This window comes from Dendrobates tinctorius, unplaced genomic scaffold (genome assembly GCF_039654945.1).
Source record: "Dendrobates tinctorius isolate UK_male_01 unplaced genomic scaffold, ASM3965494v1 ptg000022l, whole genome shotgun sequence".
Taxonomy (NCBI): domain Eukaryota; kingdom Metazoa; phylum Chordata; class Amphibia; order Anura; family Dendrobatidae; genus Dendrobates; species Dendrobates tinctorius.
Genome location: NW_027361690.1, coordinates 88988125 through 89003583, shown reverse-complemented (window position 1 = coordinate 89003583; position 15459 = coordinate 88988125). Strand labels below are relative to the sequence as shown.

At 43.3% G+C, this 15459-nt stretch overlaps 1 protein-coding gene across 4 annotated transcripts in view; it reads left to right on the top strand.

The window, feature by feature from the left end:
• The window catches only part of DENND4A (DENN domain containing 4A), a 193521-nt gene that overhangs the window by 175041 nt on the left and 3021 nt on the right, over positions 1-15459 (top strand). For 3 of the 4 annotated variants that reach the window (XM_073568879.1, XM_073568880.1, XM_073568878.1), the window contains exons 26-33: positions 3022-3197; positions 3322-3429; positions 4209-4413; positions 7698-7946; positions 11821-11938; positions 12147-12173; positions 14497-14659; positions 15253-15317. In XM_073568879.1, the coding sequence (XP_073424980.1) occupies positions 3022-3197; positions 3322-3429; positions 4209-4413; positions 7698-7946; positions 11821-11938; positions 12147-12173; positions 14497-14659; positions 15253-15317 (1111 nt within the window). The remainder of the gene's footprint in view (positions 1-3021; positions 3198-3321; positions 3430-4208; positions 4414-7697; positions 7947-11820; positions 11939-12146; positions 12174-14496; positions 14660-15252; positions 15318-15459) is intronic. The other variant, XM_073568881.1, reaches the window with a different exon arrangement.

Here is a 15459-nt window from a genome sequence, read left to right as displayed (position 1 = left end):
TCTAACTTTTTTTTTTTTTCTTGTCTTTCAGGTTACATCGGGGGCTTATCTACAGCATTACAGAATGCTATAGATAAGGCCCTGATGTCAGTGGCGGCAGCTGATAGGCGAAAAATGGGGTGGCAGATCCCCTTTAAAGCAGCTCTCTAATCAGACCATGTTTTCCAATGTGAGGGCAGCATTGCTAGGGGACATATTGTGCCATTTGACTAATGGCAAGCATAAAATATGTCAAAGAGATTGAGTCTGGTTTCCTTATGTTGGGATCGCTCCCCCTGACTCTCCCAAGCTCCTCCAGAAGCTGATTGACAGCTGGATGCTGTGTACACATAGAGCGTAGCGGTGCCTGTTCCAGCCAAGGTACTTTGAGTTTAAAGGTGTCTTATCTCTATATATATATAAACTAGTTGAAGAGCCCGGCGCTGCCCGGGCATAGTAACTAACTGTGGTTAGTTATAACAAATTATAATTATCCTCCATCCCATAGGCCCGTGCCCATATACCCATCATACATATCCTCCATCCCATAGTCGAGTGCCCATATACCCATCACACATCCTCCATCCCATAGTCCCATGCCCATATACCCATCACACATCCTCCACCCCATAGTCCCGTGCCCATATACTTATCATACATATTCGCCATCCCATAGTCCTGTGCCCATATACCCATCATACTTATCCGCCATCCCATAGTCCCGTGCCCATATACCTGTCATACATATCCTCCATCCCATAGTCCAGTGCCCATATACTCATCACACATCCTCCATCCCATGGTCAACCATTATGACATCATAATGAGTGGCGGGGCTTGCAACCTATGATGACATCAGCGTCGCCATGGCAACCATTATGACATCATAATGAGGGGCGGGGCTTGATACACACACTTTTTCCCCATTATGTAGATAGGGGCAAAATTGTTTTGGTGAATTGGAACACGCGGGGTTAAAATTTCGCCTCACAACATAGCCTACGACACTCTTGGGGTCCAGATGTGTGACCGTGCCAAATTTTGTGGCTGTAGCTGCGACGGTGCGGATGCCAATCCCGGACATACACACACATACATACATACATACATACATACATACACACACTTGAGCTTTATATATTAGATGAATGTGTGTGTGTGTCACCAACCAATCACGAAGCATCTTTCATTTCAACAGAGCTGTTCAAAAGAAGCTGAGCTATGATTGGTTGCTATGAGCAACAGTTTTCCTTGCAACCAGTCACTAAGCATCTCTCATTTCACCAGAGCTGGTAAAAAGAAGCTGATCTGTGATTGGTTGCTATGAACAAGTTTTCCCACTTGACAACACCTCAGCAGACACTGACATGGTGGGAGAAATATAGCATCCCTGTGAACATAAGCTCCTAGCCATTGTCTGCCCCCCAAAAAGGAGCAGAGAGCACATGACAGAAATGAATCCCCCCCTCCTGTGCCCATATACACATCCTCTATCATATAGGCATATCTTCCCTCTTAAAGAGATCATTGGTATGGAAGTCAGGGCAAATCCATCCAGGGCTTTGGGTTTGACCCCAGGCCTCTCTTAAAGGGATCCCCGGTATGGAAGTTAGGACCGTTCCACTCAGCTCTGTGGTTCTGACCCCAGTTTCTCTTAAAGGGATCATTGGTATGGAATTTAGGGCAAATCCACTCTGTGCTTTGGTACTGATCCCAGGCTCTGTTAAAGGGATCTCCTGTATGGAAGTCAGGGCAAATCCACTCAGCGCTCTGGTTCTGACGCCAGGCCTCTCTTAAAGGGATCCCCGACATGGAAGTCAGGGCAGTTGCCTTCAAATGCTCTGGTACTGACCCCAGGCTCTGTTAAAGGGATCTCCTGTATGGAAGTTAGGGCATATCCCTCAGTGCTCTGCTTCTGACCCCAGGGTTCTAATAAAGGGATCATTGGTATGCAAGTCAGGGCAAATCCACTCAGCACTCTGGTTCTGATCCCAGGCTCCCTTAAAGGGATCCTTGGTATGGAAGTTAGGGCAAATCCACTCAGCGCTCTGGTTCTGACCCAAGGCCTCTCTTAAAGGGATCCCCGATATGGAAGTGAGGGCCAATCCACTCTGCGCTATGGTACTGATCCCAGGCCTCTCTTAAAGAGATCCGTGGTATGGAAGTTAGGACCGTTCCACTTAGCGCTATGGTTCTGACCCCAGACTGACAGGATGATGTGGGATACTAGGGGTAGTAGTCCGGTGGCTCTGGCTGACGGGATGATGTGGGATATTAGTGGTAGTAGTCCGGTGGCTCTGGCTGACTGGATGATGTGGGATATTAGTGGTAGTAGTCCGGTGGCTCTGGCTGATGGGATGATGTGGGATATTCTAGTGAATGTGGCTATGCGGAGTGGGCGGGGCTATACACTCAGCTATCTATAGATATCATTATAATTTGTTATAACTAACCGTAGTCAATTACTATGCCCGGAGAGCGCCAGGCTCTTCAGCTAGTTTTAAATATATCGGAAGTGTGTCTCCTGCCCAGGACTACCAGCTCACTGTGGGAGACTTTGCACGACTATGTATATTTGTGAATCAGGGCCCTGTATTACCACAGTTCTCTTGTAGTGGCTGCTGAACCTTCAGCTTCAATGGGGGTTGTTTACTTGGACAGCCTCTTCTCAAATTAAACCGTCCCCCCTGTAAAATAAAAACTGCATGCTCTCACCTTTTGGATCAGCACAGCTCCGGCATGGTCATCACTATGTCTTCTGGCACTAGCGCAACATTGTCATATCAGCGGCCGCTGATGTGCCGCAGCGCTCACATGGCATAACAGTGCTACACTACTGCCTGCATACTCGGCACCGACATAGTGGAGACTCTAGACTGCTGGTCTAGAAGGTGAGTTTATGCCGTTTTCATTTTATATGGGACACTGGTTAACAAGGGCCTGCAGCAGTCTCTTGATAGTCAGTAGCTTTTAATTTAGATCAGTGGCGCAGAGATTTGTGATTTCAACATAATAGAATTGTCTGCACTTTTTTCTTTGAAGGTCCTGATCTCCAGCTGCTCGCGATGTCTGACCTGTGATTGCCTTGTTCACGATGAAGAGATTATGGCAGGCTGGACAGCAGACGACTCGAATCTGAACACAACTTGTCCCTTCTGTGGCAGTCCCTTCCTACCGTTCCTTAATGTTGAAATCCGAGATTTGCGCCGCCCTGGAAGGTAAGGTTCCTACAGTTGGAATGTAGAATAAGGGCACAGGAATAGGCTAAATCTAGCAAGGAGCAGAATAATGTGTCTGATATATCAGCAAATGCCCAAATCCTCACCATTGTCTCTCTACTAGATACTTCCTGAAATCCAGCCCTTCCACAGAATGCATGCCGATTCCTTCTGTGGCATCTCAAAGACCCAAGTCTGAAATCATTTCTCCGTCATTTTCTTTTAATCCAAGGTTTGTATTTAGGATTGTACTGCAATTTTCCATGAAAACTTCACAGCTTCTGCCACTGAAACACACACACATCTCATCAAGCGAGAAACGCCGCAGACTCGGGGATGGACTTGGATATATCAGTAGGCAAAGGTGCAGTGCACTTAGAAGAGTACCAGAGCCCCTACTGAAAAGTGGACTAGTATCTCTTTAAATGTTCAAGCAATAAACCATAGAACTGTATTAGAGCTTGCCCCATGCTGTTACTTATTAATACTGACAAATGCATCGATTCACAACATATTGATCGTTCCCCATAGCCCAGAAAGAGTTAAAGGCTACCTATCATTTGCTAAAACAATCTTCATATATCTAGTGCTGTCCATCTGGGTTTTTATGCCTCCAACAATCGCTCTAAACACTGCTCTGCTCTGATGTGTGTATCTCCTTCAAAAGTTGTCTGCACAGATTATTGTATGGGCTCAATAATAAGTGTGGCTTCATATTCCACTCTGAGAGTGAGTGCACAAACCCATAGACTTAATAATGGGGCCGTACACCGCCACCGATTTGCTCATATAAAATATAATAAGACAGATACACTATACAAGTATAAACATTGAAGGCAAGCAGAGACCTAGCTATTTTTGGTACAGGGGCTCTTATTACAAAATTGTTTAATTGTTCGCTTTACAGTGAATTACCTAGATTTGCTAAAAGCTTAATGCTCCTTTAAATCACTCATGATTCTTACTACATGTACTTTTTTTTTTTTTTTTTTCTCTTTGCTTTTATTTCAGTAGGAAAACTAAATCAGAGGAGACAAATGTCCGGATAATACAGATCCCGTCAGCAAGGAGGAAAAATAATAGTAGCGAAGCCACTTCTCCAAGTCTCCCTGTAGCGAGAAGCATCAGTACGTTCAGCCCTTTGGATGAGAAGCCATCTTGCAATCTGAGCCATGTCTCGACTGGCAGCCTGCCTACTAACTTTCAGACATCCACTGTATGTGACCCTGTAATTCTACATTAACATGCTCATATAACAATGTCCGGGCACCAACTCTTTTGGTTGACCAAAATAATAGACTTTACTCTTAATTTCTTCTCCTGTCTCAGCATGGAGACACAGTGAGCATGCTGGCCAATTTATGATGTCCAGAGTCTTACAGGCAGGTCCTATTAAAGAGGTACTACGGGGAGATAAAAAGAAAAATTTGTACCGTCCCTGCCCTCATACACTATAAAGATGAGATGCACATTGCACTTTAATTATCTTCATAACCCTTGTAATTCCATGTGACAGGAGCTGCTCCCCCTCTCGTCTGGGACAATGTCATATTTTATCTCCCCGGAGTACCTCTTAGCCCCTTCACTACATTTAATGTACTTGAACATCAAAAGTCGTGTGCCTGCCTTTGATGTGGGTACGGACATTGAGCCCACATCTTTCCCCGCAAATGATGGCTGATTTAATCAGCCATCATGTGCTTCTAACAGCAGCTGATGGATCTCCGCCCGTCTGACAGCAGCAGTCAACTTGCGCCTGCAGGGGTGCGCGTCATTCCAAGCTCCTATCATCGAGCCCACAGCAAAGTCAGGGAGCCGGCTATGACGTACGGGCATGTCAGTAAGGGGTTTTCCAAATTTTTCATATCAAACTGGACACACGTAATAGTGGCTACAGAGAGGAATAAAACGTTTTTTGTTTTAATTTTTATATCTTAATTTTGCTTCTTCATTGCAGAGATATTGACAGTCAGAGTATTGGCACCAAATGAGTGTGCATTAGCCCAAGAAGGTCTTATTACCGTAGTTACTTTTTACTAGGGGAACGTACTTCTTCTCAGGGTGTTTGAGTACAGCAATGAATTTCATTGTGTAGTGTGCCATCAGCTTATCTGGGGTTTCTAGCATCGCTCAGGCTGGGCTTCTTGGTTCATGAACAGAAAGACAGAAGTATCGTAAAGATTGGCTTGTTTTGCGATGTATCAGTCCAAATTTATATTTCACTTTGTATGTTTTATTAATTGAGTGGGATGTATACAGCAGCATTGTGCATCCTGAGCTGACTGGTTCATGTACACAATGGCAGACAATGCCACAATTACACTGACACCTGTACAGCTGTGTGACCGGGTAAGTTTACATTCCATCCATGGTACTTGGGTACAGTTCTGAATTCCATTGTGTAGAGCCTCATCACCTTGTCTGCTTGGATCTCTGGCATTGCTCATCCTGACTTGAGTTCTCATCTCTGTTCAGGCTTTGTGGAGGGGACGGTACAGCAGAGCTGACAGGGTTACAAATTTGCAATGTGACACAGCTACACATGTAGTTTATCTGAAAGGTGTTACAATCCTGCGAGAAGTGACAGGAGGATATCAGCTCTGTATCCTTACATCTCACACACTGAGAAACCTCCGCTATGGTGGGAAGTGTGCTCTCTAGTAAGTTGCTGCATAGCTATGATTGGGAAACTCATACTGTGCGAGAAAGTACCCCAGTGAAAAGTATCTAGTGACACCCAAATGGACTTAAAAAAAAAAAGAGAGAGAGAGAGAAAAAAAATTAACTCATTATGTGCCAATACTTTGATTGCTAATATCTTCAACAGAGAGGCGAAAGAAAGAGTTTTATTCAGATAATTCATATAAATAAAGTTTGTTCTTGCATATAGAAGTAGGTCATTAGCTACTGGATGTTGTTGATGGCTTTCTATGTAGAGGACAGAAGGTCTTCAGGGTTCTTTTAAAGTAGAAATGTAATGGAGCTTTCCTCACATGTCATCTAAAGGAGCAGCTGATCCTGGCTCAGTATTCTTACGTGGCATCCAAAGGAGCAGCTGATCCTGGCCCAGTACTACATGGCATCCAAAGGAGCAGCTGATCCTGGCCCAGTATTCATACATGTCATCCAAAGGAGCAGCTGATCCTGGCCCAGTATTCATACATGTCATCCAAAGGAGCAGCTGATCCTGGCCCAGTAGTCCTACATGGCATCCAAAGGAGCAGCTGATCCTGGCCCAGTATTCATACATGTCATCCAAAGGAGCAGCTGATCCTGGCCCAGTAGTCCTACATGGCATCCAAAGGAGCAGCTGATCCTGGCCCAGTAGTCCTACATGGCATCCAAAGGAGCAGATGATCCTGGCCCAGTATTCATACATGGCATCCAAAGGAGCAGCTGATCCTGGCCCAGTAGTCCTACATGGCATCCAAAGGAGCAGCTGATCCTGGCCCAGTAGTCCTACATGGCATCCAAAGGAGCAGCTGATCCTGGCCCAGTAGTCCTACATGGCATCCAAAGGAGCAGCTGATCCTGGCCCAGTAGTCCTACATGGAGTCATGTGTTGCGTTGCAGACAGGCACGGATTGCCTCTGTGCGCCTCTACTGTAATGAAATCATTTTCTAGTAGGGTTTTGTCAGTAAAATGCTCAATGTCTTTCTTTTTAAGGCCGTGATACCTGAGTGTGAAACCGGCTGTATTTTTTTTAGTGCTGTATTTTTCTACAGGCATTCGCACCACAATACCCTGACTTTTTTATAATTTGTAGTGAAGATTGGATGCAGCTATTTTTACTGTCTAAATGCTAGAATCCAGTACTTTTTTTTAGGCATTTTTTTCACTCTCTCTTAGAAATTAATAGAAATACACCAAAAGACACACGATCACAAGCATTATTAAAAGCACAGTGGGCATGGGTTTGTCATGAAATCACATCTTTTCGAACAGTTAAGCGCAGCAGATTTTCTGCATAAAACAATGCAGCAGAAAAATGTCACGTTTACATAGCTATGTGGGAACATGGCCTAAGCAAGTGCCTGCAGCACAGACTTGGTCCAGCGTTGTCTGCCAGCAGTTATCCCTTGCTCCTGATTGAGCACATGCAAGCTCAGTAATGTCTCTACCTGTATGTAATGTAAGAGGGTGGGTCGCTGTAAGGAGATGTCCTGGTGAACTTCTCAATACTTCTCCCTCCTAGGTGTTCAATATAAGAAGTGATATTTACCAATCAGCTCCTATTGTTAGCAGATTTTCTCATGTTGCCTTGTCCTATAATCGTGCCCCACATCTCAGTGAAACAAAGTTGTAGTTAGAATTTCGGGAAATTGTGTTACTAACACACTGGACTATCAGGAGTTGTGAGAAATGTTTCTAATGTTTTCTGTAACATAAGGATGTTGGTGTCTGTACTACCTCGCCATCCTGCCCGCATCGTGTCATATTGATAATTTAGCTGATAGCGTCCATAAGTAACTCGTCTACCCTCTGATCACTGATGTCAGGACTCTCTGGACTGGAGGACGTCGCACCCTGAGCCGATCACGGTCCCTTACCTCAGCCCCCTCGTAGTGTTGAAAGAACTGGAAAGTCTGCTGGAGAATGAGGGGGACCCAGCGATTACCGTGTCGGGTTTTGTGGACCATCACCCCATTGTTTTTTGGAACTTGGTGTGGTACTTTCGGAGGCTGGATCTTCCTACTAATCTGCCTGGATTAATCTTATCTTCTGAACATTGCAACAGACATTCGAAGGTGAGCGGAGACTTGATCCTGGACATCAGGGCTTCGTGCCTCCTAATGTCTTTTCACGTGTTGTCTTCAAGGGAATCTGTCACCCCTTTTTTCCAATATGAGCTGCCGGCACCGACCTCAGTGGCTTATCTACAGCAATCTGTAATGCTTTAAATGCAAGAATATCCCCTACTAATGGGAAACACGTAATAGCACAACTCAAAACACGATATACATCAATAAATTTCCCTGTCTGAACAATTAAGCAAGAATTAGGGATCCAAAGAGTTTTAGCAAAAATAGTAAATTTTATTACACAAAAATTAAAAACAGAGCATCGTTGCTAATGCAGGCAGTGATAGACATAATAGACACAAACTCACACCTAAATAAGTATCTCAATGTATACAATCAATATTAAGGAATTTTTATCACACACAATGCGTAGTAATAAATCTCACCCGTTAATTGAATTAATCTTCAAGGTGCTGCGCTAATCACGTTTGCATAATTTAGATGGTACAAATAGTAGCAGGAAGTGACCCGCTGCTATTGATCTAAAAGTAAAAATTATACCAGCAGCTACCAGCAGGGATTAGCCCGCCACTGCAACCATCAGAGCAAGGGTCAGCCCGTTATTATATAGTATACATAAAGACGTAAATGTCATAAACAGTTTTCACTATATGAAGAAATCCAGCAACCTTGAGTAATCCAAAGGTGCTGAGATTCACTTACAAGGAGTGACAAAAGTACTGCTGCTCCCTGTCGCCCCGTTAATTGAATTAATCTACTGGGTGCTCTGCTAGACACATTTGCATAAATAGATAGTACACATAGTAGCAGGTATTAGCCCGCTGCTATTGATCTAAGGGTAAAGATTATCCAAACAACTACTAGCAGGGATAATCCCGCTATTGTTACCAACAGACCAAGGGCTAGCTAGCTGTTGTATAGTATACAGAAAAAACGTAAATGTCATGGACAGTTTTCACTGCATGAAGGTGCTGAGACTCACTTACTTTAAGTGCCCAGAATGCTGCTGCTGCCTGCTGCCCCCTAGTCACATTTGCATAAGTAGATAGTACACATAATAGCAGGTATTAGCCCGCTGATATTGATCTAAAGGTAAATCTAAACAACTACTAGCAGGGATAAGCCCGCTATTGTTACCATCAAAGCAAGTGCTAGCTAGCTATTGTATAGTATACAAAAAAACGTAAATGTCATGGACAGTTTTCACTGCATGAAGGTGCTGAGACTCACTTACTTTAGTGCCCAGAATGCTGCCGCTGCCTGCCGCCCCTACGCGCGTTACGCCGTAGCTTCTTCAGGATGCGTGATTTACAAGAGCCCCAGAATTAGTATATATGGAGTCACTATCCAATAAGCAACATCACATATCAGGTGTAATGCTAACTAAAAACATGCACAATGAAGTCCCAAGAACGGAACAGAATGACTCCTCTTTCTAAAGGTCTGAAGATTAACGACCCATGCGCTGATCTCTCCCCGCTTTTAAACAGGAGATCCTCCTTTCACGCTCATAGGGAGCAAATGGATCCTGTTGCAAGGCAACAAGACACCACGAGCGCACCTGGTGAGCATATCAGGAGACCTCAAGTGAGGAACATTCTGGGCATGCGTACAATCAGACCTAAGCAGACTGTACTTGAAGGAATAATAACAAAAAGAAAATGAACAAATGTTTGAATATTTCACTAAAAAATAATAATAATAAATATTGATGCACACCAAATAGAAAAAAATTTTTCTGAATGTACATGCAATCAAACCTGAACATATAAAGAATATAAATAAAAATAAGAAATAAAGAATAATGAAAATTAAATAAGAAGGTGCACTAAAAATATGCAGTGAACATGATATATCATAATACCAAAATTTAAAAATTATACCCACTGTATAGTGAAAAAATTAGTGCTACTTAGACTAAATATACGAAAATTATATAACACATAATTTACATATAATGTGAAGTGAATCACATAATTAAACTTATATCTCGTGTAAGATTAAATAACAATAAAAAACTTTTTTTAGGTACAAGAATATGACATAATATAACAATAGACAGAGGGTCCACATATGAAATTTCAAACATTTACTCCCACATAATAGAGGCAATCTTTTCAAAAATTCTTCTTAAATAGTAAGATGCCAATCTTCTTCTGTATTGTATAAAGTATAGTCCGCACATGAGATCGAACTGGTATCGAGGTGAGTCACATGATGAAAAATGGCAAAAAAAACTGAAAAAATATAAGAATAAAAATTAATAAAACTGAAGCTGAATTAAAAACTTATACTCAGTATTGACTATTTTATAAAAAGGACCCAAAACCATTACTCTCATTTAGACCATCTGGTATCATAGTATTAAGCCTATAGATCCATTTACTTTCTACTTGTGATAGAATTTGAAATAAATTTCCACCCCTCACACCCAAGGATACCTGATCAATTGCGAAAACGCGAAGATCACCTGCTTGAGAATGATGAAATGCACGAAAGTGTCTCGGTAAAGTCTTCAATTGATCCTCATCTTTGGCCTCTTTAGATTTTTCGATATCTCGAACGTGCTCACGAATTCTTATTCTAAGCTCTCTTGTAGTCATTCCTATATAGATTTTTTTGCAAGGACAACTTGCATAATATATTACACCCTTAGATGAACAAGTAAGACATTTTCTAATCGAAAATGTCTTAGATTGATCTGAATTTTGAAAATTGTTCGTTTTTAGTGTATTAGAGCATGCTTTACAGTTTCGGCATGGAAAAAATCCTTGAAGTTCACCAAAGATACCTTTTTGTACTTTTTCATTGGAGGATAGATGACTCCTTACAAGTAAATCTGAAAGATTTTTAGATCTTTTGGCCGTAATACAAGGTCTAACAGACAATGTCCTTTTCAAAATGGGATCTGATTGTAACACATGCCAATGTTTATTAATTATACCAGTAAATTTGTCCCATTGATCATTATAAGGAGTAATTAATCGAACTTGATTATTGTCCCTAGATTTGGAATTCTTCTTATATAACAATTGGTCCCTGGGTATTTCTTGTACCCTATTATAGGCCCTACGAATCTGCGTATGACCATATCCTCTTTCTCTAAATCTAGAGTATAAATCTGCAGCCTGATTTTGATATGCCTTTTCCGAAGAGCAAATCCTCTTTGCTCGCAGATATTGCCCTACTGGGATTGAACGTATGGTGGACTTTAGATGAGAAGACTTTGCGTGTAAGATAAGCCCCCGATGTAACCTGAAAGATAAGGAAAAAGAGTTAGATTATACTCCCCGGGGGGGGGGGGCGGTCCAGTCCCATGGGTGTCGCGATCCGGCGGCTCCCATCTTCATACGATGCAGTCCTCCTCCTTCCTTCCTGTCGTGGCTCAGGTGCAGGCGCACTGCTCTGCCTTGTTGAGGGCAGAGCGGAATACTGCAGTGCGCAGGCGCCGGACCTCTCCCGGCGCCTGAGCACTGCAGTACTCCGCTCTGCCCTCAACAGGGCAGAGCACTGCGCCGGAGCCACGACAGGAAGGAAAGAAGAGGACTGCATCGTATGAAGATGGGAGGCGCCGGAATGGATCGCCCCCCGGTGGATATAATCTAACTCTTTTTCCTTATCTTTAAGGTTACACTGGGGGCTTATCTACGGCATTACAGATTGCTGTAGATAAGCTACTGATGTCTGTGCCGGCAGCTCATATTCGAAAAAAGGGGTGACAGATTCCCTTTCACTTTACGTTCAGCATATCTCCAGGGAAATCAGCAAGTCAGTAACCTGTGTGGTGGAAGCAGTATTTTTCAAAGTTTTAGATTTATTAATTATTCTAAGTTTCCTTTAATTTGACTGTTCCCCGCAGATTCCCAGGATTTCAGTGCCTGAAGACAGCAAACACGTCCTTATTCAAGTCTTATGGGACAATCTGAAGCTCCACCAGGATCCTCGGCAGCCACTCTACATCCTATGGAACACTTTAAGTAGGTTTTATTGCCACTTTACTTGTGGTAACGGGCTGCGTTCACACTGTTATTCCTTTCCATATTCCCTGTGCTTTGATCCATTTCCATTTTTTGGTAAATTACGTCAAGTAGGGAAGTGGATCTTGTAAACTCCATTGTGAATGCAGATTTACTATGTTTTTCTTGCTTCAGTTTATACTGACTTTTAATCTTGTTTTATCTACAGGTCAGAACTGCACTGTAGTTTATGAGAGTGAGTCCCAGTTGTTACATGGGCCTTTGGTGAACTTTGTCTAGTTTTGCATGGCTACTCTGTTTTTGGAGAACTAAGTGTTAATTGTCCTACCAGAGATGAGCCGATAACACCACGCACATGGCGCTTATGTGATGACCAAATGTATCCCAATAATACCACTTTTGATGGCAAATGTTGTAGCATCTGATGTAAAGACAGCAATAGTTATAAAGTGGAGCTCCACTTTCCTATGTCAGTAAGTTATGACACCTCTGGGACCCCACTAATCCTGAGAATGAAGGGGCTGCTTCAGAGTAATTGTAGCCGACTATGGTTCCCTGCACAGGGGCGCTCCTGGACCGGCCAGCTGTGCACAGAACTGCAGTATGCCCCAGTCTCCCTGGCTGCTGCTATGAAGCATTCCCTACCATCTCACAATCAGTGAGAGCCCCACAGGTCAGATCCCCAGCTATCTTTAAAGAGTAACTAAACTTTTTATTGAATTAGTCTCAAAACTTTGTAAATCTTTAAAAGTTTGTAATGTACATCATTGCAGTATTTTGCTTCCTTCTTTCTCAAACGCTATCCGCAGTTCAGCTTTCAACTGGTTCTCTGCAAGATCTACCTTATTTTTGGTTTGCCATTACTTACTAAGATGGTAATATCCTATTTAAGGAAACTATAAGCGGTTCAGTTGTGTGTCAGTTTTATACGGAGATGGGGCTCCTCTGTAAGTACTGTAATAAGATGATCTTGCAGATAACCTTTGTCCTATGGTCGCCCTCTGCCTGGGTGTATCGCTCTGCCCTCTGTCCGCCTCCCAGACCTCCCCACCATGCAGGTTTTCTGGATATTCCTCATTGATCAATGCGATCCTGAAAGCCTGCACCGTTCTTCATGATGTTTGAGGTCTGGATATCTATGATGATGTATTTGTGTGTCTTCGTTATCTGTGTGTCTGTTGTGAGTAACCACATGATGATTTACTCTCATGCCGCACATTATTATCGTTTATGTATAGAGCTAGAAGCAAACATATTCAGATACGGCTCTACCTATTCTAAACTGCTGTGGCCTTTGGTTGGTGTCGGGAACACGTTTCATTGAAAATAATAACATTTCGTTATTTGTAGTGCCCATGCACAGGAGGTGTCCCTTCACCAATCACGCATTCAGCGGACTCCCCCATAGACATGAATATTCTGCTGGGCTGAGTGCCAAAATGTTGTCAATGAGGAGAGAGAAGAAAGTGTCGACCATACAACTCTGAGGGCAGCTTTCTCCCATGAGAACAAAGGATCAGGCATGATAAAATCCCGACACGTCCCATCCTTCTTTCTTGTGACATGTACCATCGGTGGAGAATCCGTGCACGCTATACACATTATATTATTGGTTATTCCTGCTGCAAAAAGTTCATGGTAATGCATGGACAGACTGGGCACCCCAATGCAAAAACCATTCATGCCTAACGGTTCTCTGCTCCCCATTTCCCCTTCCTCGCTCACACCCAAGATATTCTTATGCTATAAAACATAGATTGGACTGACCTTGTCTTTGAGACAACCCCCTTCCCTTCTAAACAAGGGTGCTCTGTTTTCAGGCGTTACATGTAGCATTTAGAGAAGTGTCCACTAAGGATCGTGCTTGGTATATAGGCGTTCAGACACAGGCTGGTTTTGTAGAAGTGTTTTTTAAAGGGGTTTTTTCTACTGTATTTTTTTTTTTTTTTTACTATGTGCCTAAGAACTAACAGGCAGGTAGTTGCCAACTCCCTGCCTGCTGTGCCCAACGCCGATCTCGCCCAGTACAGAGCGGTCACAGACCCCTCCTGCCGGCTTCCAGCGACATCATGTCAAAAAACAGCTCAGCTGCTCTGTTGACTGCCAACATCATACTTTTTGACAGCCGACTACCCACTGCCTAACTGTGATCAGCGGGCTGTCAATCAGCATGAGGGCGACAGTCACACCCTGTCAGCAGAGCAGCCCAGAAACCGAAGAGTTGATCTGATTATGTTGAGCAGATAAACCACCGGCAGCAGAGGTTGGTGACCACTCTGAGTTTGGCCGGGGAGAATAGGCAGGTAGTTGCCTCCATTAGCAGCTACCTGCCTCTTAGTTTTTAGGCCCATAGTAAGAATGCAATAGTCCTGGACATCCCCTTTTATGGATGGTAACGACATTTATGCAACATATTTTATTTTTCTTTAATCTTGCCTATTATTCCTGGTTTTAATCTTACTAAGAAGCATTGGATAAACCACATGGTGCAGCAATGTAGAGACAAGGCTACAGTCCCCGAGTGTCATGTAACATTCCTCTCCTACTGCTTTTTCCAGCCCAGGAGCCCCCACTGGTCCTTGCCCAGTACAAACAGGAGGAGACCTATAATCAGGAGTTTCTCCGAGGTCTTGTGAGGAGCATCAAGAGCAACAATGTGTATGTTCCTATGAGTCAGATACTGGAGTCCCTGCAGCCTAGCCCAAAGAGCCCACGGCAGAGGTACAGCAACTAACACAGTCTTACTTTATAGCTGGGAAGGACCGTGCCGCTGAGTGGAGGGGGGCTGATCTCGCTGTCCCCAAATGGGCTTCTCTTCAGTGACGCCATTGCAGAAAGCGGACATACAGCAGATTCCTGTCTGCTCTCTGGTTCAGTAAATTACATGCCCGTTTTGGAGGACTTGTCCTACTATGCGATCCTCTGTTATTACTCCTGGAAATCAACAAATAAATTGACAACTGGGTTGCGTCCCTACATTCTTTTTACAGTCCAGTCAGCACTAACTGTGTCTAGAATCCCCTATTACCCAAGGAAACCATTACACTAATGTACAAATGGGAGTATTTCCAGGCGTAATCGAGGTGTTATAGATTACAGACTTATTGGAGAAGATGCTCCAGAACTGTTATTTCAAGTTGAATCACTAAAACGTACGGCACATGGAAGTTTTATAAATCTAACATGACGAATTTGGTGTTTTCGTATCTTCTATGACTACTGTGCTCATTCCTATATTCTGCAGATCTTTAATGTCTGTCATTCAGGCAGGGGTTGTTTTCTAGGGAGTAACCCTTTTATATGCTGTTTTGTAGGAGTTTGTATCGAGAGATTCTGTTCCTGTCTCTCGTAGCTCTGGGAAGAGAGAACATTGACATAGGTAAGTGTCAGCGACCTGTGATGATAATGTAACTTCATTACCCTCCTTATAGGCCAAGCTCAGCGACTCATCCGACATGTCACTGCATCGTTATGGCTGTGATGCTTTGTAATGTGAAAGGGTTTGGGTGGTCCACGGCTCC